Here is a 22,512-nt window from a genome sequence, read left to right as displayed (position 1 = left end):
TTCTCTTTATATTGAACCTCATGACCCTCTAGAAATGCCTCTCAGAATCATGGCAAGAAATTGGTGAATTGTAAAGAATATTTGTGATGGTAGGAATGTTAAGATTGTAGAATTAAAAAAATAATCTGATGAATTTACTGAAGACGGATTTGATAAGGGGTGAAATAATTTCTGTAAGGGAAGGAAATTGCCTAACCTTGAGAGGGAAGAGTGGATCCTTTCCATGCTATGAGGAGTTTGAAAAGAGGGAAGAGTTAAAGAAACTGAAATGACAACCCTTGGATCCTCTTAATCTGTAGAATTTAAGGAGTATGCAAGGCAAAAGTTATTGAATAGCAGGATGTGTATTCTTTTGGACTTGATAACAACGAGAAGAATTTTAGTGGAGGTAGAATCAATTAGGCCTGCCCATGTGGCATCTCCAGCATTGCTTTGACTCTAAAGCTTTTTCAGATTCTTCCTACTTCTTTTCCATTCTTTGTCATGTGTTTGGCTGCACCTGCATGTTCTTTGTCGATATACATGACAAATAGTTATGTTATTAGTGCTTCAATTTATATATATACATATATAATCAGAATTTATTCCTTGAATATTAATCTATAAAGAATCCATATACCCTTGATTTTCACTTCTCTTTGCATTCCGTACTTATGCAATCTGTAATTATTGTTGCATTAGGGTTATTCTTCAGGTGTTGAAGATGTGGATGAGGTTCATACACCAGATTCTGACTATATTAAATAAGCTAAATCTTGGCAAGCATAGGGGGCCACAAGTACATAGTTTTTCTTTCCATTAAGATGGAATACACAAACACATATTTATGTGTTGGTGTCTGATTTTATAATTTTCCACTCCTTATGTTATATAATTTATTTCCAGATTAGCATTTCACAAATGCATTGATGAAGTTACAGAGAGCTGGTATAATAGGGGAGTTTCTAAGTATTTTTGTAAATGAGTTGGTAAATTCTTGTCTCCTAATTGTACTTTGTATTAGTTTACTTTCTGTTTCTTATCTTCTTTTTTGCTTCACATTTGGTCAATGGAGAATATCCTATTGCAGTCCTTTTCCACATAAAAGAATTGCGATGGTGTAAGGCTGAATGAGTCCTAAGCTTCAACCCTTATTGCAAGAAGAATAGAGAAAGGACATATTTATCCATTGAAAGATTCATATTTTCTCTTAATAGGGGAATGAGCAGAGATCATGTTTCCCTCCTTATATGACAAATTTTGCTTCTACGCCTTTGCTAAATTTGAAAAAAAAATTATTTTTATTTTTTTATAATAATTATAAACTAATTTCCACATTATATAGTGTGTAGCACGGCTTAAAAGGTTCCATTCTTGTGAAGTGAAAGAAATACAATCACCTTTTGCACTATTCTTCGTTGATTTTGGAGTAATGCATTATATAAAGTTTCATCAATGTTTCCATGATATTTTATGGTAAATCACATCCTTAAGACACAAAAAAGTATGATTTTATTATTATTACTATTATTATTATTATTATTATTATTATTTAATTTGTTCTATTTTTGATATGATATGAGTTTTTTTCTACTCATTTTCCCCCTTTTTATTTGGTATGGGCAGGTGGTCTTAATAGGGGTTCAAAGATGTCTCTTATTGGCTTTCTAGAAGGTGAGCTACCCACATTGACCCACCACCAACACTTGCAAGAGTTGTAATGGGGAGATGTCATATTCTAAAAGAGAGGTGCCTCAAAGACAAAGGAAAATATTAGCCTAAGATTGCTCACATCCCCTATATGGAAATAGATGACATTATAAAACTACAAGAAGTTCAACCAGGTACTCCCAATATATGGAAATAGTTGTGCCCTTGAGTACCTGAAAATTAAAGATTGTCCATCTCTTATTGGCTTTCCGAAAGGGGAGCTACCCGCCACCCTTAAGAAGCTGATAATTATAAATTGTGAGAAGCTAGAGTCTCTACCTGAGGGAATTGACAACAACACTTGTCATCTTGAATATCTACATGTATGGGGATGTCCATCTCTCAAGTCCATTCCAAGAGGTTACTTTCCCTCAACACTTGAGACCCTTTCCATTTGGGACTGCCAGCAATTGGAGTCGATTCCAGGGAATATGCAGCAAAATCTCACATCTCTTCAAGTTTTGCAAATATGTAATTGTCGAGATGTGTTGTCCTCTCCAGAAGCGTTTTTGAACCCTAACCTTGAAGAACTTTGTATTTCAGATTGTGAGAATATGAGGTGGCCTCTATCTGGGTGGGGCCTCCACACACTCACCTCTCTTGATAAGCTCATGATTCAAGGCCCATTCCCAGATCTGCTTTCTTTTCCCAGCTCTCACCTTCTTCTTCCTACATCTATCACATGTCTCCGGTTGGTAAATCTCTACAACTTGAAATCCATAGCCTCCATAAGTCTCCGAAGCCTCATCTCTCTTAAAATCCTTGAACTCTAGAATTGCCCTAAGCTCTGGTCCTTTGTGCCCAAGGGTGAGCAACACTTGCAATACTTGAAATCTGGGAGTGTCCTATTCTAGAAAAGAGGTGTCTCAAGGACAAACGGAAAGATTGGCCCAAGATTGGCCACATCCCCTACGTTCAAATAAATGACATTGTACAACAATAACAGCTTCAATAAGGTACTCCTAATTCTCTGTAATCTTCCATCAAAGGTTCTACTTGCTAATTACTACCCTCTCTATAATATTTGAGTCGCCCTTTTGTTATGTAATCAGGGGTTCTCCTAATTTTTCAGAAGTTAGGCCTTCCTACCACAATTTAATATTGATATTTGGCATTGCCCTCTTCCAAAACAAAGGTGCGTATTAATGCATTGAATTGTAAGTTCTGATGGAACATAATTTTCACCATTTTCAACCCTAACATATTGCTTTCATTTTCTAATAATGATGGAATTTATGTTGCACAGAATTTCCTGCCATTCATATCTGCAAGGGTAAATACTAAATATCCTACACATGAAAGAAGATGTACTAAATGCCCCATTCTTTTCTAGTTTCTGGATTTACATGTGATTCAAGTTTTAAGGCCCTATCAAATTTGGGCAACAACTTCACTTCCCACCAAGGGATGGGCAAAAGGCCTTATGTTTGGTGGTTCTTTTTGTTTAAAGCTCAGTATATTGATTCAATCACCATTAATTGTTAAAAGGTATTTAAGATTTTGTTTTAGTTCTGTTTCATTCCAGTCTAAATTTGAATCTTATTATGTTAATGAAGCCCTTTTATTTAATTTTTTTTTCTGTACTTTAATCACACAGGAATGCTCCTTTATTTAACACCTTGGTTTTTTGGGATTCTGCCATCTTTTTGCAAATATGTATTGCAAAAACGGGAGAGGTATAACTTTCTCGAACTTCTAAACTGACCATTGTATTTCATCAGATTGTTTTTAACTTTCTCATATTTTTCCCCTCAAATTTACATCTTTTTGACTAATTACATGATATTGTAGTTACTGTTGACCTAGAGAGGACCTTTCTACTAGCATCTGGTATGTCAAGCTGTTCAGGATGCACAGAAAGGACATATATCCCAGGTTGTTCTTTTTGTCATTATGTCTCTCCTCACTTGTATTAATTTCAAATGTGCTCATTCAAATTTATATTATCATAATATAAATTGAAGATAAAATCCCTTAATGAGAGGTGGTAGTTAGGTCTTTGTAAGTAAGTTGTTGAAGGTAAACCTTGGTGATGAGCTGGCATGTTTGAGGAAGCCTGGATTTGGGTTGGAAAACCTTGGTGGTTTATGGATGGATGGGTGTGATGGGATTGTATCCTTGGACGAGCAAAGGCTGCCTTGCAATCTTCAATATTTGGAAGTGAAAGGATGTTTCAACTTAGAGAAGCTGCCAAATGCACTATGCACCCTCACATCTCTTATAGATTTGGTAATTCATAATTGCCAGAACTTGTGCCATTCCTAGAGACAAATATGTTGCCCATGCTAAGACTTCTTTTGGTGAAAAATTGTGAGCTTTTGGAGACGTTGGCCGATGGAATGGTGAGCACCAGATGTGCCTTTGAGTGCTTAGAAATTGTAGATTGTCCATCTCTTATTAGATTACCAAAAGGTAAGCTATCGACCACCCTTAAGAAGCTACTCATTATAGATTGCCAAAAACTAGAGTCTCTACCTGAGGGAATTATGCACCACACTTCAATTGACAGCAACAACACTTGTCGTCTTGAACAACTACATGTATTGGGATGTTTGTCTCTCAAGTGCATTCCAAGAGGCAACTTTCCCTCCTTTCTTGAGATGCTTTTCATTTGGAATTGCAAGAAATTAGAGCCAATTCCAGGCAATATGCTGCAAAATCTCACAGCTCTTGGTATGTTGGGTCTATGTAATTGTCCAGATGTGAGGTTGTCTCCAAAAGAATTTTGGACCACCAACCTTAAATAACTTGCGATTTCAGATTGTGAGAATATGAAGAAGCCTCTATCCTTTGTGCCAAAGGAAGGGCTGCCACCATCACTTGCAAGACTTGTAATCATGGGTGTCCTATTCTAGAACAAATGAAAAGATTGGCCCAATATTGCCTACACCCCCTAGATGGAAATAGATGGCATTGTCTAACAATAACAATTTCAATCAGGTACCCACAATTCTCTGTAATCTTCCACCAAATATTCTACTTGCTAATAACTTTCTTTCTCTAAAACGTTCTATTCTTCATGTTGTTCCGTATCTCAGTTCCACTTGTTAATTCAAATGATTTTATTATTTCTTAAAGAAGCTTAAAATTCACACAGAAAAAGCACCGTACTTTATGTTTTCTTTATTTATTTTCCTTTCCCCTTTTTAATCTTAATCATTAACAGTTCTTTTAAAATATTTGTCGTCAGATACTTGTTACAGAGGGGGTTGTGCTTAGCCAGTGTGTGACTCTGGAAACCCCACGTAAAATGTATGGCAACAACTGAGTCCTATCAATACTTGCAACATTACATAATCAAGAGAGATGTCCTATTCTGAAAAGGAGGTCCATGAAGAACAAAGGAATAGGATGGCCCTAAACTGCTCATATCCTCCCATATCTGGAGATAGATTGCATTGTACAGCAGTAAAAAGGTCAATCAAGTACCCCAATTAATGATAGTCGCTCTTTTCTCTTGTTGCTCACATCCATCCTTCTATCTGATTGGAAATTTAGTTCTCTAATTCATCAGTTATGTGCAACAATTTATATTTGCATTAAAAAAATTTCTGAATATATATTCAAAATGAAATGCTCTTGATCTTATTTTTTTGCCTTTTACATTGAAAACATATAACTCTTTTTCATTATTATGCTAACAGAAAGGAATATTGAGTTTCATCCTGCAGATTCCATGTCTGAAGTGAATATGGTGTTGGTTGTTCATTCTCTAATATGGTGATGGTGAAAAGAAGATGAAAGGGCCTAGGAAAAGCATGGTACATATGCTATTTTCATTTTTTATCTTATATTTCCTATTTTAATTTTAAAATAAAATGGCTACTGGGCCATGCCTTTTTAATCATATCAACATGGAAAAGCAGTCAAAAAGAGTTGGAAAAACAACCTGCTTATGATTACATTCGTTGGTCTACCTATAGATCTTGGGTTGGATATGGTGCAGAGGAAGATTTTTACAAACAAACCTATTTAAGGTATTTGGGACTATCCTCTTCCAAACACAGGTGATTATTAGTCTATTGAATTGTAAGTCTGATATAAAAAACAATCTCCATTTCTAACTCAAAATATTGCTTTTGCTTCTTGATAATGATGGAATTTACTTTTTAGATGCAGGATGGCAATCAAAGGGACTGATGTAGATGAAAGCAAAATTCATGGCCATTGATGCAGCTTATTAGCATCTGCAAAGGTAAATATCCTAAACATGAAAGAGCAGTACTAAATGCATCATTCTAGGCCATGTAAATTTAAAAAAAAAAATTCAATCAGGTCCAAAAAGAGTTTTAAGCCCAATCGAATTTGCCACCAGCTTCACATGGCAATAATTTCACATAGAGATACATGGTTGATACACCTATTAAAAGTCTTGTTGCATTTTTTCTTTCTTTCTTTTTTCCGTTTTCAATATGCTTCAATTTCATGATGCAAGGGGCCTTACATCTGGTGGTTCATTTTGCTTAAAGCCAGAATACTATTTCCATCACCATTAATAAATACAAGGTAATTAAGATTTTGCTTGAGTTCTCTTTGATTTTAAACCAAATTTGCATCTTATTATGCTAATGAGCCTCTTATTTGATTTTACTGTGTACATTAATCACTCAGGCATGCTCCCTAATTTATTCTTCCCTTTGCTTGGAAATATGTACTACAAAAAAGCAAGAGGTATCACTCTCTCAAACCTTTCAATTGCCTAGTAATATGGTTCATTTTAGCATGTAGCATTTCTCATCAAACCTTTGAAACTACTTGGAAATATAGTTGAACACCGTGTTTCTCATCTTTTGTTCCTTTTTTCTGCTTATGCATACAAGGCAACAAGCTAAAAGAGCCTTAGGGTGTGTTTGGAGTTGTTTTCAAAAATGGTTTTCTATTTTTAAGAAAAAAAAAAAGGTCATAACATGTTTGATAATCGGAAAACAAAAAGCAAAGTGTTTTCCAAGAATATATTTTAATTGTTTTTGGTGGTTTTAACTTTTTTCTAAATATTGTTTTAAAAATAATTATACAAATATGGAGAATGATTGAAAATTAAGTATTTACAAATTAAAGTTATTTAAAAAAATATTTAAAAATATAGAAAATAGGTTAAACACATTTCAGATTTTCAAACAAGATTTGTCAAATTTATAGGAAGTGAATTGGCATTTTCCTCAAAACTTTGATTTTGCTTTTTAATATTTTATTCTATTTTATGACGATAGTATTTTCTTGTACCTCTCCCTTAAATTTGAAACTAGTTTTTCTGATTTTTTTATTGGTAAGTATAACCTAATTTAATTTCCCCATCATAGTAGGACTAAAAAGTGGAGATTCTTATGGAATGAAAGAAATGCAATCAACTCTCACACTATGATGAACTGCAAGCATATTTCAATATTTTGATGGTATTTATTCTATTTCACCAAATACTAATGGAAAGTTATTCATTACTTGAATCATTCTAACAGGCAATTGAGCTGGTACATCACAAACTGAATTGATAGGACAATGATAGTGACAATATTCTTAGCAAGTTCGGGTCATGTATTACATATAAGGTTTCTTCAGTTTTTACAAGATGTTTTATGGTGAATTACACCCTTATGACACACGCAAACCCAAAAAAAAAAAAAACAAAGGATTTTAAGTCATTTCTTTTTTTCCCTTTTGTTAATTTGGTATGGGCAGGTGGTCTTAACAAAGGAGCTCAATGAGTTAGAACTACAGCCTCACTGTCCCAAAGTGAAACGGTCAAAGCTTGTAATAAGCTCCAGCTAAGGTAGGTAACTGTTACTATATTCTGCTTGTTTTCTTGTCATATTCAATTGGGTGAATAACAAGTCTAATATGAAAAAATTAAAAAAAAAATACTATATGCTCTTTTAGAATTCTAGAAGTGTGTCCTTTAAGTGAAATTTATTTTTGTCTTATCTACTTTTTAGAGTCTATGAAAAAAATTATTCAATTCTATGCAAAAATTTATTTTATATCTATTTTTATCTTCTAAGTTTGCTTTTGAGATGTTTTCTTTCCATATATGGAATGGTTATAATTTCAATATTTTGTGCTATGGATCAAGCTTAATCTTTAAAAATGACAATCATTTTGAATATTATCTGCTCTATAGGAAGCTCCTACAACCAGGTCATATTCCTAATTGACTCTGTTTTTGAGAAATCAGGATACTTTGGGTGGATTTTCCTTCACATGAATAATTGTAAGTTTGATAATTTGTGAGCATTCATACTATAGATACTTGTGACAAAGTTTGTCTTAAGAATAGGATTAATTCACATTATTACTCACTAGATTTTTTTTGCAATTAACATAGGGATTCATCTTCTAAAGTACTCTTGGGAGTGAGGAATCCTTCTCAAAAGCCTTGGAATCGAGCACAAATTTGAAATTTTAATCTGCAATGAGGTAAAGAGCAAAGGATTCATATTATTTAGTGGCTTACTTTAGACGGTATATTCATTGTGACAAGATGAAGTTTTAATGCAGTCTTTGATCTTGTTTAGATGTACTTTTAAGAGAGAGAAAAAAAAAAGAATTATTTCTATATAAAAAGTAGAAACTCTTGTACAAAAAGTATAGACTTACCTTTTATTTTTTTTAAATTACATCAAAAAATTTTAAAATTTGAGGTAAGAAAACATTTTTAATACTTCAAAATTTTAAATAAATTTTTAAAACTATTATCATGTGAATGTAAGTCTTTAAATTTTATTGTATTTTATATAAACAAGCTATTTTGTCCTTTTAAAAATATAAAACAGCAAATACTTAATTACACGTTTGTCTCTCCACAAGTGTGAGAACTTGGTAATTCAACTCCCCTATGCTCTCTCTTATTATTTTTTTGCCTCTGTTTTGAATTTTAGGGTATGGGCCTGGTTTCATCCGAAGCTTCCTATAGTTGACTAATTCATGAATTTGAAAATTGTGGAGGATAGAAGAACAAGCACATGTCTTCTGCAAGCATTTCAAAACTTGTGCATCAATGCATCAATGGTTGTTGCTAGTGCTCATGGAGATTCAAATATGTGAAATGGTAATTGTGAGATTGAAATCCTGACCATGAGACTAGCAGACGAGTCTTGGTGAACTTGAGAGTTTTGCCATTCTCTTTCCTTGTGGATCATTCTCAATACAAGTTGTTCTCCCATTATGTTTTAACAGTATGTAATACTCTAAATGGTAAATTATGCCTCAGTTGATCATCTTTGAATTACAATTAGATGTTATTAATGTTTACTTCAACAACTACATAATCTATGGTTTATTTTTTAAACAGTGTTTTAAAAGCAATGATGTTTGCATGGATGGTTAAAAAAAAAAATGGTGACAATTGAGTTTGATTTCTCTTGAACAAATTTTTGGCCCAAGCACCCCATAAAAAGGATTTTGAGGATTAGTTATAAAATATAAATTGTAGAATCAATTTTTATTTTTAGTTTCCATATTTACTAAAAACTACCATCATAATAAGATTAAGTAGCTAAGTCACATTTCTCTGCTATGTACATATTTTCTCTATTTAAGTTCACTTGCTATTAACAACATCAACTAATATAATAAGATTCATTTTTGGGTTACAAACTTCATTACTATTATAAAAACTATTATGTAACAAGTTCAAGTAGTGACCCATCAATCTTTTGCAATTTTTGAAGGAGAAATGTTAATAGTACTTGTCATTTGAGAAAATTTCCCTATGGTACATCTATTTTAAAATCTATTTGGATTTAAAAGGAAAAAGAAAGAAAGAAAAAAAGAAAGTTAACCCTCAACGACCTAAGACCACATGGGTCCATGTGGTGATCTAAATTATTTTCTAAGTATCCAACTAAGAAGAAATGAGGGTGGATTATTCTTGGATATAATGCAAAATAATGTTGATTAATATTAAAAATATTGATAATATTATCTCTCTTATTATTAAAAAATCTTTTACTTTTTGATGATTTGAAATACTTTTTATCAAATGTAAGTCATATTTGTGATAAAGTATTTTAATTTATTTTTAAACTAACATGTTGCATCATATAAGGATGCTCAAAATGATCAAACCAGTTTGGTAGGCCATAAAAGTGAAAAAGTTTAAAACATTGATATGTAAATATATGAAGACTATGAAAAATGTTTTTCAAAGTGAGTTACAACATATGAGATGTGGACATGCTTGTTGAGACAAAACTCTTAAAAGCATGATATAATGTAACAAAATAAAATTTTATTAATACATATATATATTATAATTTTTGTCTCTAATATTCTATCCATGTTTGCATTGATCTTTATTTAAGCATTCAAGTTTACATCACTTTTATCATACATGGCTTGGGTGCAATAAAAATTGCATGAAATATCTAAGTTATGTATTTCTTGCAAGTTGATGAATTGTTTATAACCAATTCGTGGACTTAGGCAATCCATTTGAGGCAATATATACTAACTCTTAATTGGAGGAATAAGGACTTGTTTGTCGGGGATAAAACCCAAAAAAATCATGACATCGTGTAACAAATCATATTTTAGTTTTCACTATTATATTCTCATTTGTATTAATACTTGTTTGAGCATTCGAGCTTACATTATACATGACTTAAGAATATTAGAAGTTTCACGGAAGATCCAAATCATAAATTTCTTATAAGTTGATGAATTGTTCATAGTTTATAACTTACACAGTCCTTCTAAGGTTGCAGTGAACTATCTCATAATTGGAGGAATGACTTATCTTAGTTATCGGGCTAGAATATACAATATCATCTTATGGGATCAGTGTGACTTGCATTGCCAGGGGAACATCTTCTTTTCTGGCTGGATGTGATAGCCACACTTATGAGATGTATTGCACAACTGGTTCAGGCTGGAATAATCGTTGTCGTAAAATTTGCCTCACTTTGGACTTGGGAAGTGTCATTTCAAGGTGGACAAACTCAGCCACGCTCAAACTAATGGATGATGCATTACCTATGGAAGGAAATGGCATTTGCAAGGATTTAGGCTACCTGGGCAACCCAGCAGAGTGACATCAAAATTAGTAAAGCCTAAGTCTTCAACTGTGCAAGCAAATGCCAACTTCTGATCTTGTATTAGTACACCAGTGCCATGTCAGTCATCCGCACCAACAGAATAGTCACCTAAGCCTCCCCGGGGCCCATTTTTCCAACTCCTACATTACATGGCCACTTTTTCCTCTTGCTGCTTTTCTTTTATTTTTCTTTGTGATCTTATATGTTTTGAATTGGTTTTCAAACTTTCTTTTTTTCTATTCAAATAATCTCAGTTTTTAAAATTTCATCCTTTGGAGATACTAGAAAATAAAATTCAGTTTTGATAAACTAGCTGCCATTTTTTTTTCGACAAGCACCTTTTACAAATTTTCTTTAATTTTGAACTTTTTTTTTTTTTTTTCCTGATTTTCATGTTTTTAATAAGCATGAATACAATTTTATAATTTAAAAGTAATGAAATATATGAAATTAATTCATGCAAAAATAAATCGATCATTGGTGGGGCCTAACACATGAGACATTCGTCCTTCGTTTGTTGATTTTGATTGCTATATTTATTCAATATTAATTTATTTTTGCCTTCCTCTGTGATTTGCGTGAGATATTTTGTGCTTGTCATTATTGAGTTAACCATGTTTTTCATGAAAACACTATTGATTCGCCGCTCAAGTATGCTCCCATCTCCATCTTACTTATTTATTCATTCTTGTGCATGATTTGCTTTCATTCTATATGATCGTTGGTATCCACAATTAATTGATCATTTGTCACACTTGTCTTAACTAATTAGTAGAAACCTAATTTTTAGGGTTTAGACGGGTATTACGGTCTATCGCTGTACTTTTCCGATAGGTAACCTGATCCCTAAACCTCGACTCGATTTTTCTCAGACTTGTTTTTTCCTTCATAAGTCACACTTGGAGTTTTTCTCTATTATTTTGTTTTTCCCTTTAAAAAAAGATAAATAAATGGTGTCTCCAAAATAATTTTCAAAAAATAAAAAATTTTACAATAAAAAACAAGTCTCACCATAGAGTGAGGACGCATGCAAAAGATGCGAGGTCCATACCAACCTATCTAATCAAGGTCAACCTCTCTAATCAAAGGCCGACTCCAATATTAGCTACTACCAACATTAAAATAGGACAACATAGAAGGGGATGAGTCAACCTCTCCATCCATGGGTTGGCCCATCTTTTTGCTACCTTGGGCATCATTTTAATGCATGTTCTATAATTTTACCTTGTCACCATCCATCATAAATATGATTTGAAAACCATAAAATGTGAAGATCTAAAATTGGAATTGTGTCAAATGCTCTTCATCCACGAAAATAACTTAACAAAATTTTCTATAGCTAAAATTGGATGTTGCCAATTAATGAATAAGTGAAATTACAAAATAGAAAACATGAGTAAAAGAGATTTCTAATATTATGAAGTGGAACAAAAACATAAGCAAATGTTCCTCATTGACCAAACACACTAAGAAGCTCAATGATTCTATTTTTTAAAGAAATATGCATGGCAAAGAGACTCTGAAACAAAAGTTTGACTAATTTCGGTTTTGTTAATAACAAAACAAGGTTTGAAACTAATAATTCATTTTAAGTGTTTTTTAGCAAGAGGATTTCCAAAGAACCAATCACAACAACATAATAAAGTGAAATCAAGAAAAAAGAGAAGACCTTAAAGAGGAAATCAAGCAAGACTCATGTCTAGGATCTTTTTATAAAATTGTTGATGCACTAGGTTCAAAGTGCATTTTATTTTTATTTAAGTACCTAAAATCATCCAATTTTCTAAATCAACTTTATTCTTTTATAAAGTAATGAAGAATCTTTCTAAATGTAAACCAACTTTATTTAGTACTATTCATAGTTTAAAAGGTCTTTAAAAGGAAAAGGAGTTTATCTACCTAGGTTTTCCTAAGAATTTTGTGAAAATTATAGAATTCATTTATGCATATTTCAATGATTTTTACATGTCAAATTTAAAATTGATTATTTCAAGATAAAAACTCAGATTTTGACATATATTTCATCATTTAAATGAGTACTTTTTTCAATATTATGTTTTCATATTAAAATAATTTGAGTCATTAAAAGTCATTTATGTATCAATTTTCCATATTTTGCATATGCTTGATTGAAGTGACTCAATTGGTTGAATTGGTTATTGTTCACTCAATTGATTGAGGATTGGTAGAATTGGTTGAGCTCTTATGATGTAATAGTCATTTTTTTGTATCTTCTATCACCCAAAACTAGTGACCAATTGGTTGACTAATCGATCCCAAATTGTTTTTGACAATTAGTTTAGGTCTTCAACTTTTAATTAAAGGATCCAAGCTTTGTGTACCATTTATTATAGATTTTTTATTCCATTGAGCCAATTTATAAACCAAAAGTTATATTCTTGTCAAATCTTTTCTCATATACCTTGTGAGGTAGGCTCAAGTGTGGGGTAAAACTTGAGGAATTCCAAATGTGGTGTGACTTTTAAAGAATTCAAAAGTTGTTCTCTTAAAGGTGTTTTGTAAATGGTGCTTGAAATCATTTTCTGAAAGGGTACTTGGAGTCACAAGTTTAAAAGGATTGATTAGAATTATAATTCAATTGTGAAACTTGAAGACTCATATTGAAGCTTTGATTAATAGAACCCTCACTCAATTAAGAGTTTAAGGAGATGGATGTAGGCGGACTTGTGCTGAACCATTCATAAAAACTAGTGCTTGCATTTGTGTTTTCTTTACGTACTTGCAATATCACTTACTTTCTAAATCTAAATTTGTAAAAAGTGACTATTACTATTCACCTCTTTTGTAAAGTGATTATCTTATATTGGTATACCTCAAATTGTAATAAAAACCACAAAACATAAGAACAACAAAATCAAACACTTATCCTATTGGACAGTGTGAACACTTACATAAAACCAAACCAGATTTTTTAATCAAGCCTTCTTGAAAGGAAACAATGATAATCATATAGTAGAAAAGCTTGAAGAAAGTTATGAAGGAGACATGAGGAAATGTGCGGAAATTCATTTTTCATTTTTTATTTTTTTTTAAAGTCCAAGTGTTTTGATTACGTGGCATTTGACGGCAATCCCACATCGAATTGCTTATGTGGCTGGAGGAGTATGGGCAAATATGGAATTCTTATTTTAACATCCTTGAAGTGCTTATTTGAGAGACTATTTCTACGTGATGTAGCTGGTATAAAAGACAAGGATTGCCTTCTTTAAAATAATACATTTTTTTAAACCCATATGGTTGCATAATCGCCCTTCGGATTTTCTAAACATAGAGCAGTGTGTATCATACTCTCTCTTCAGTAATTGAATGGCAGCACACACCACATCAACCACCACAGCAATCCACACCTCTTGGTCAATTCTTCACATTATTTTTTAAACCCTCACATACAATTGGCTATAATATAACATGGAGTTTCATAATTGATCAGTTTCATAATAAACATGGAAACAGCATATGTTTCCATGTTTAAATAATTTTATTTTACGAGGTTGTTTCCCAACTTCTCCATTAAAATTTGTATTAGTTTATATATTTTCCAAACACGGATCAGTGCAGCCCATGTGCCCCTCTCTCTGCCACGCTTTCCTTTTCCAAACCTTGTTGACCCAGCAACCACCATTGCAATCTACACCAGTTGCTCACGTCTGCGCTGATAAAATTTTCAATCTCGCTTGTTTCTTTTGTCTCCACTGCCTGCCCTTCGATTTCTGGAAAGAACTAGCCGATGGAGGTTGTTGGAGAGTCTGTTCTTTCTGCTGCCCTCCAAGTTCTGTTCGGTAAGTTGGTTTTCCCTGAGTTGCTCAACTTTGCTGGCCAAGAGGGGGTCATTGCTGAACTTGAAAACTGGAAGGAGAAACTGATGATGATTAATGAAGTGCTGGACGAAGCTGAGGAGAAGCAGACATCAAAGCCGTCCGTGAAAAACTGGCTTGACAATCTCCGAGACTTGGCTTACGACATGGAAGATGTGCTGGATGAGTTCGCGACCGAGCTGTTGCGATGCAGGTTGATGTCAGAAGGTGCTGATCAGGTGGCCACCACAAGTAAGGTACGGAGCCTCATCCCGACTTGCTTTACTGGTTTCAATCCTGTTGATGAAGTTAAGTTTAATATTGAGATGGGGACCAAGATCAAGGAAATCACTAGGCGGTTAGGCGATAGTTCAACCCGGAAAGCTGAGCTGGGTTTTGATATGGTCCCGGGTGTTGAAACAAGTTGGGGAAGTTTTGCATCTGGAGCAGCTTCTACTTGGCAACGACCCCCTTCTACATCTTTGATTAACGAAGCTGTTCACGGCAGGGATAAAGATAAAGAAGTCATTATTGAGATGCTGTTGAAGGATGAAGCAGGTGAAAGCAACTTTGGGGTAATTCCCATTGTAGGTATAGGTGGGATGGGGAAAACTACACTGGCCCAGTTGATATACAGGGATGAAAGAAATAGTGAAGCATTTTGAGCCAAGGGTGTGGGTGTGTATCAGATGAGAGCGATGTAGAGAAGTTAACGAAGATAATTCTCAATGCCGTCTCTCCGAATGAAGTCCGTGATGGGGATAACTTTAATCAAGTGCAGCTCAAGCTAAGCAATAATCTGGCTGGAAAAAGGTTTTTGCTAGTTTTGGACGATGTGTGGAACATCAACAATTATGAGCGATGGAATCACTTACAGACTCCCTTTAAGTCCGGAGCTAGAGGAAGTAAAATTGCAGTAACAACACGTCATGGGAATGTTGCATCTTTGATGAGAGCAGACAGCTTCCACCATTTGCTCAAGCCTTTATCCAATGATGATTGTTGGAATGTATTTGTGAAACATGCATTTGAAAACAAGAATGCCAATGAACATCCAAATTTGGAATTAATTCAACAAAGGGTCGTAGAGAAATGTAGTGGCCTGCCCTTAGCAGCAAAGATGCTTGGTGGGCTTCTACGCTCCGAACCACAGGATCGATGGGAACGTGTACTGAGTAGAAAAATTTGGAATAAGAGTGGTGTTTTTCCAGTGCTAAGATTAAGCTATCAACATCTCCCTTCACATCTAAAAAGATGTTTTGCTTATTGTGCGTTGTTTTCAAAGGACTATGAATTTAAGCAAAAAGAGCTAATTTTATTGTGGATGGCAGGGGATTTAATTCACCAAGCAGAAGAAGATAACTGTCAAATGGAAGAAGATCTAGGTGCTGATTATTTTAATGAATTGTTATCAAAATGCTTTTTCCAACCATGATAGTAAATCCGAATTCATAATGCATGACTTGATTAATGATCTTGCTCAAGAAGTTGCTACAGAAATATGTTTCAATTTCGAGAATATATATAAGGTCTCTCAAAGGACTCGTCATTTGTCATTCGTGCGTGGTGAGTATGATGTGTTCAAAAAATTTGAAGTCCTAAATAAACCAGAGCAATTATGAACATTTGTTGCACTACCCATCACACTAGATAATAAGAAGAAATGCTACTTAAGTAATAAGGTGCTTAATGGCTTGTTGCCAAAGTTGGGACAATTGAGGGTGCTCTCTTTTGAGTGGTTATGAAATAAATGAGTTACCGGATTCGATTGGTGATTTGAAACATTTACGATTTCTTAATTTGTTTTCTACAAAAATCAAACAGTTACCTAAAACAGTGAGTGGTCTTTACAACTTACAATCGTTGATATTATGCAATTGTGTGCAACTCATTAATTTACCTATGAGCATCATAAATTTAATTAATCTTCGCCATCTTGATATTAGAGGTTCAACTATGTTGAAAAAGATGCCTCCACAAGTTGGCAAGTTGATAAATTTGCAAACGTTGAATAGGTTTTTTCTAAGCAAGGGTAATGGGTCACAAATAAAAGAATTGAAGAACTTATTGAATCTCCAAGGAGAGCTTAGCATTAAAAGGTTGGAGAATATTTCGGATCCAAGAGATGTGAGGTAAGTCAATTCGAAGGAGGGACGGAATATTGAAGACTTAATCATGGTATGGAGTGAAAAGTATGGCAATTCAAGGAATGAAAGCACCGAGATAGAGGTCCTTAAGTGGTTGCAACCTCATCAAAGTTTGAAAAAACTGGATATTAGATTTTATGGTGGCTCAAAATTCCCAAATTGGATAGGAGATCCATCCTTCTCCAAAATGGTGTATCTGGATCTTATAAATTGTAAAAATTGCACATCTTTGCCAGCACTAGGGGGACTACCTTTCCTCAAAAACTTGGTGATTGAAGGCATGAATGAAGTTAAAAGCATAGGCGATGAGTTCTATGGGGAGACTGCGAATTCTTTTCGGGCTTTAGAACATATGAGATTTGAGAAAATGCCCCAATGGAAAGATTGGTTAATTCCTAAATTGGTTCATGAGGAAACCCAAGCATTGTTTCCTTGCCTCCGTGAGCTTATAACAATAAAATGTCCAAAACTCATCAACTTATCTCATGAGTTACCTTCCCTTGTGACGCTTCATGTTCAAGAATGCCAAGAATTGGAAATTTCAATTCCACGACTTCCACTTCTTATTAAATTAATAGTAGTTGGGTTGTTAAAAAGTTGGGTTGTTGATGTCCCCTCACTCACCCAATTATACATTTGGAAAAATCAAGCCTGAGTTGTTTATGGGAAAGGCTTGCACGGAGCTTAATAGCCATTGAAGATCTGGGAATTGCTGAATGTGATGAACTGGCATGTTTGAGGAAGCCTGGATTTGAACTGGAAAACCTTGGTGGTGTGCGACATTCATGGATCAAAGGGTGTCATGGGGTTGTATCCTTGGAAGAGCAGGGGCTGCCTTGCAATCTTCAATACTGGGAAGTGAATGGATGTTACAACTTAGAGAAGCTGCCTAACGCATTACACACCCTCACATCTCTTACAGATTTGCTAATTCATAATTGCCCAAAACTCCTATCATTCCCAGAGACAGGTTTGCAGCCTATGCTAAGACGTCTTGGGGTCAGAAATTGCAGGGTTCTGGAGACACTGCCTGATGGAATGATGATGAACAGTTGTATACTTGAGTACGTGGACATTAAAGAGTGTCCATCTTTTATTGAATTTCCAAAAGGTGAGCTACCCGCCACCCTCAAGAAGTTGACGATTGAAGATTGTTGGAGACTAGAGTCTCTACTTGAGGGAATTGACAGCAACAACACTTGTCGACTTGAATGGCTACATGTATGGGGATGTCCATCTCTCAAGTCCATTCCAAGAGGCTACTTTCCCTCCACACTTACTTTCCATTTGGGACTGCGAGCAATTGGAGTCGATTCCAGGGAATCTGCTGCAAAATCTCACATCTCTTCGACTTCTGAACATATGTAATTGTCCAGATGTGGTGTCCTCTCCAGAAGCGTTTTTGAACCCCAACCTTAAAGAACTTTGCATTTCAGATTGTGAGAATATGAGGTGGCCTCCATCTGGGTGGGGCCTCGACACACTCACCTCTCTTGGTGAGCTATTTATTCAAGGCCCATTCCGAGATCTGCTTTCTTTTTCTAGCTCTCACCTTCTTCTTCCTACATCTCTCACCACTCTCCGGTTGGGAAATCTCCGCAATTTGAAATCCATAGCCTCCACGAGTCTACAAAGCCTCATCTCTCTTAAAAGCCTTGAATTCCACATTTGCCCTAAGCTCCGGTCCTTTGTGCCAAATGAAGGGCTGCCAGCAACACTTACAAGACTTGTAATCAGGGAATGTCCCTTTCTAAAAGAGAGGTGCCTCAAGGACAAAGGAAAAGATTGGCCTAAGATTGCCCACATCCCCTACGTGCAAATAGATGGCATTGTACAACAATTAAAAAACAAATAACAACTTCAATCAGGTACTGCCAATTCTCTATTATCTTCCATCAAAAGTTTGACATTCTAATTGCTACCGTCTCTATAATATTTGAGCCTCCCTTTTGTTCTGTAATCAGGGGTTTGCCATGGTCAACAATAAGCTACAATGTTTTGTGCTCAAAACCTCGATTCTCATGAATGTGTACCCTTAGCTTTTTCCTTGCTTTTCGGATGACAGGCCTTCCTACCGCAGTTTAATAACTGGGTATTTGGCACTGCCCTCTTCCAAAATAGAGGTGCGTATTAATGCATTGAATTGTAAGTTCTGATAGAACACAATTTCACGATTTTCAACTCAACATATTGCTTTCATTTTCTAATAATATTGATGGAATTTATGTTGCACATATAGGATTGCAGGAAAAGGGATTGATGTAGAGATGAAAGTAAAATTCCCTGCCATTTGTATCTGCAAGGGTAGATACAAAATATCCTACACATGAAAGGAGATGTAATAGATGCACCATTCTTTTTTAATTTTCAGGTTTACATGCGATTCCAGTTTCATGTGTAAATTTTCTGTTAATCAGGTCCAAAGGAAGTTTTAAGGCCCTATCAAATTTGGCACCAACTTCACTTCCTACTAAGGGATGGGCAGCTTGGTCAACTTGTAGAACTAACCCACAACAATGGGCCCTGAAGCTGGTACTCCATTTTGCTTAAAGCCAGTATACTATTTCAATCACCATTACTTAATAAAAGGTATTCATGATTTTGTTTTATTTCTGTTTCATTCCAATCTAAATTTGAATCTCATTCTATTAATGAAGCCTTTTTATTTGATTTTGTTTTGTACTTTAATCACACAGGAATGCTCCCTTATTCAATGCCTAGGTTTTCTAGGATTCTGGCATTTGCTTGGAAATATGTATTGCAAAAATGGGAGAGGTATAACTTTCTCAAACTTTGAAACTGAACATTGCATTTCATCGGGTTGTGTTTAACTTTCTATCTTTTTTCTTTCTGCTTATGCCACTTCAACTTTTTTGACTAATTGCATGACATTGTAATTGTTGTTGGCCTAGATAGTACCCTTTCTACTGGCAATTGGTATGTCAAGTGGTTCAGGATGCACAGAAAGGGAATATATCCCAGGTTGTTCTTTTTCTCATTATCTCTCCTCATTTTTATTGATTTCAAAAATGTGTTCTTTCAAATTTATATTAGCATAATATAAATTGAAGATAAAATCCTCTAATGACAGGTGGTAGTTAGGTCTTTGTAAGTTAGTTGTTGAAAGTAAAGAAGAGAGGGCAATTATTGGTTCAATCAACAATTAGTACCTCCCTTGCTATGTGCTTTGGTCTAGGTGCAAGAAATGAGATTGAACAATGCCCTCCCTCTGCTTCCTGCCTTTTCTTTTCTTTGTTTCTTTTATTTTTTATTCTTATTTCTTTCATTTTTTTTTCTCTTTATATTGAACCTCATGACTCTCAAGAAATGGCTCTCAAAGACTCCTGGCAAGATATTGGTGAATTGTAAGAATATTTGTAATGGTAATGTTAAGATTGCAAAATTTAAAAATAATTAGATGAATTTATTGAAGAGTGGTTTGATAAAGAGGTGAAATAACTTATCCAAAGGAAGGAAATTACCTTACGTTGAGAGGGAAGAGTGGATCCTTTCCACACGATGAGGAGCTTAAAAAGAGGGAAGAGTTAAAGAAAGTAAAATGATAACCCTTGGATCCTCTTACAAAGAGTCAAGTATGGACTCCTGCTTTGGCAAGAGCAAAATTTGCTAAGGGATGGTCTAAGTTATGAATAGCATAATCTATGAAGTATGGATTTCTGCTTTGCCAACATGCCACCTGGTGTGACACCAAGAATAATTTCTTGTCTTAATGAAACATGTAGAAAAACTTTGGACACACTTGTAATTTCCATATTGCAGATTCATTTTTTGAAAATTGCCATCTGGATATCTATCATCTCTATGCCACAATAAGAAAAGTGTTCTCCTAAGGTCCTAGTCTAACTTTCAAGGCCATAGACCACCACAAGCCAAAATTTCTTGAATAACAGGACATTTGTATACTTTAGGACTTGATAACAATGAGAAGAATTTTAGTGGAGGTAGAATGAAGTAGGTCTGCCCATGTAACATCTCCAACATTCCTTTGACTCTAAAGCCTTTTTTACTCTCTTCCTACTTTTCCATTCCTTGTCATGTGTTTGGCTACACCTTCATGTTCTTTGTCTATATACATGGAAAACAGTTATATTCTTAGGGCTCTTCATTTAGTACTTCAGTATATATATTCAACACACACACACACACACACACATATATTAATTATAATCAGAATTCATTGCTTGAATATTAATCTATAAAGAATCCATAAAACTTGATTTTTGCTTCTCTTTGCATTCCATACTTATGCAATCTTTAATTGTTGTTGCATTAGAGTTAGTCTTCAGGTGTTGAAGATGTGGATGAGGTTCATACAACAGTTTTTGCCTTCCAAAAGGTGAGCTACCGACCACCCTTAAGTGGTTGTTAATTGAAGATTGTCATAAAATGGGGATGTTCATCCAAGGGAATTAAGCACCATGCTTTAATGGACAACAATAACACTTGTTGTCTTGAATGAATAGAGGTATGAGGATGTTCATCTCTAAAGTCCATTCCATGGATCTCCAAAGCCCCATCTCTCTTAAAATCCTTGAACTCTACAACTGCCTAAACTCTCGTCCTTTATGCCAAAGGAAGGGCTGCCACTAACACTTGTAAGAGTTGTAATGGGGGCATGTCCTATTCTAAAACAAAGGTGCCTCAAGAGCAAAGGAAAATATTGGCCCAAGATTGCCCACATCCCCCACATGGGAACATATGACATTGTATCACAATAACAAGTTCAACCAAGCACCCCAATTTTTTGTAATCTTGCACCAAAGATTCTACTCACTAATTATTATTTTGTTTAAATATGGTCTAGTCTTTTCTTGTCCTTTTGTACCTCAAGGATTCTATTATTTCTAAAAGAAGCTCCAAGGGTTTCATGAAATTGCCAACAACCCACCCTGAGATAGATAGCATTGTACAACAGTAAAAAGTTCAATAAGGTATCTCAATTCATAACAGTGAAATTTCAACTTCTATGTTTCATGTGATTGCAATTCCAACTTCAATTTTGCTTTTTAATTTGCATACAAATTGATTCGTGCCCAGTCGGTGTATCAGCTGATTCATGTCCAACTTTTGCTTCTTGATTGAGGGAGTAATCAACAAAATTTATAACCTATTACACCATGTACTAGGGTAGCAAAGACAAAGCTACTATAGCATAGTGGCTCTAGGATCGTTCATTGGGATGAGTTTTCACTTCACAAATGATATTAATTCAAAGCTGAATTGGTGCCTTTTCATTTCAAGGTTAGCTTTAAAAGAAAACATAAAGATGTTTGAATGAAAAAGGTTTGGTTTTAAACTAACAAAAAATAGTAACCGATTTTACTTACAAAGAAAAGTGCTTCTTGGAGTTTAGATCACTAGGATCAAATTCCTTGACAAAAAGGGAAGTTCCAGTCACTTGTTTATTTTCCTCGTATTAGAGATTTAACATATAGTTATTTCCCGAACCGGTGTGGTATAGATGCTTCCCTTTAATGGGTTCAAACACTAAATCCCTCTCACTGATGCACTTTGCAATGGCTCATACTTCTCACCTAGCACTTGCCATTCAAGGTGATCTTTAACCTTGGATTATCTGTCAAAAACTCGCAAGAGATAACTAATGGATGTCTCCGTGGAGTCCAAAAGCTTATCAAGTGTTAGCTATTCTAGAAAATCCTACCTTCAAATCACCTCCCAAAGGCTCGCAAGAGATAAACTAGTGCATCTCAATGGATGAAGATCACTTGCCTTATCAAGTGTTGGCCCAGGTGATTTAATGGCGTTTTAAGTTAACTAAAAAGATAAAAACCATTAATGGGTCACACTTTC

General features: G+C 34.6%; 1 protein-coding gene and 1 long non-coding RNA gene across 29 annotated transcripts in view; both read left to right on the top strand.

Annotated features, from left to right (window-relative positions):
- Window positions 1–8,900, top strand: part of LOC104878210 (putative disease resistance protein At3g14460) — a 92,941-nt gene extending 84,041 nt beyond the window's left edge. Inside the window, exons 6-23 of one of the 28 annotated variants that reach the window (XR_009466113.1) lie at window positions 682–778; window positions 886–968; window positions 1,606–2,645; window positions 2,742–2,824; window positions 2,936–3,177; window positions 3,287–3,365; window positions 3,481–3,564; window positions 4,880–5,105; window positions 5,361–5,450; window positions 5,613–5,666; window positions 5,803–5,884; window positions 6,125–6,195; window positions 6,301–6,360; window positions 7,146–7,235; window positions 7,366–7,456; window positions 7,805–7,894; window positions 8,009–8,100; window positions 8,562–8,900. This is a non-coding gene — a long non-coding RNA (putative disease resistance protein At3g14460). Of the gene's footprint in view, window positions 1–681; window positions 779–885; window positions 969–1,605; window positions 2,646–2,741; window positions 2,825–2,935; window positions 3,178–3,286; window positions 3,366–3,480; window positions 3,565–4,879; window positions 5,451–5,555; window positions 5,719–5,802; window positions 5,885–6,124; window positions 6,196–6,300; window positions 6,361–7,145; window positions 7,236–7,365; window positions 7,457–7,804; window positions 7,895–8,008; window positions 8,101–8,561 lie in introns of all 28 variants that reach the window. The other 27 variants (XR_009466110.1, XR_009466114.1, XR_009466112.1 and 24 more) reach the window with 27 other exon arrangements.
- Window positions 8,901–14,466: 5,566 nt separating this feature from the next.
- LOC100853322 (putative disease resistance RPP13-like protein 1) lies at window positions 14,467–18,048 on the top strand. The gene is given in 4 exon segments (XM_059737716.1): window positions 14,467–15,177; window positions 15,179–15,210; window positions 15,212–15,701; window positions 17,425–18,048. Coding segments are annotated over 4 exon segments (1,857 nt in total).
- Window positions 18,049–22,512: the final 4,464 nt, after the last annotated feature.

This window comes from Vitis vinifera, chromosome 7 (assembly GCF_030704535.1).
Source record: "Vitis vinifera cultivar Pinot Noir 40024 chromosome 7, ASM3070453v1".
NCBI classification, from domain to species: domain Eukaryota; kingdom Viridiplantae; phylum Streptophyta; class Magnoliopsida; order Vitales; family Vitaceae; genus Vitis; species Vitis vinifera.
This window is presented reverse-complemented; position numbering and strand designations above follow the sequence as displayed.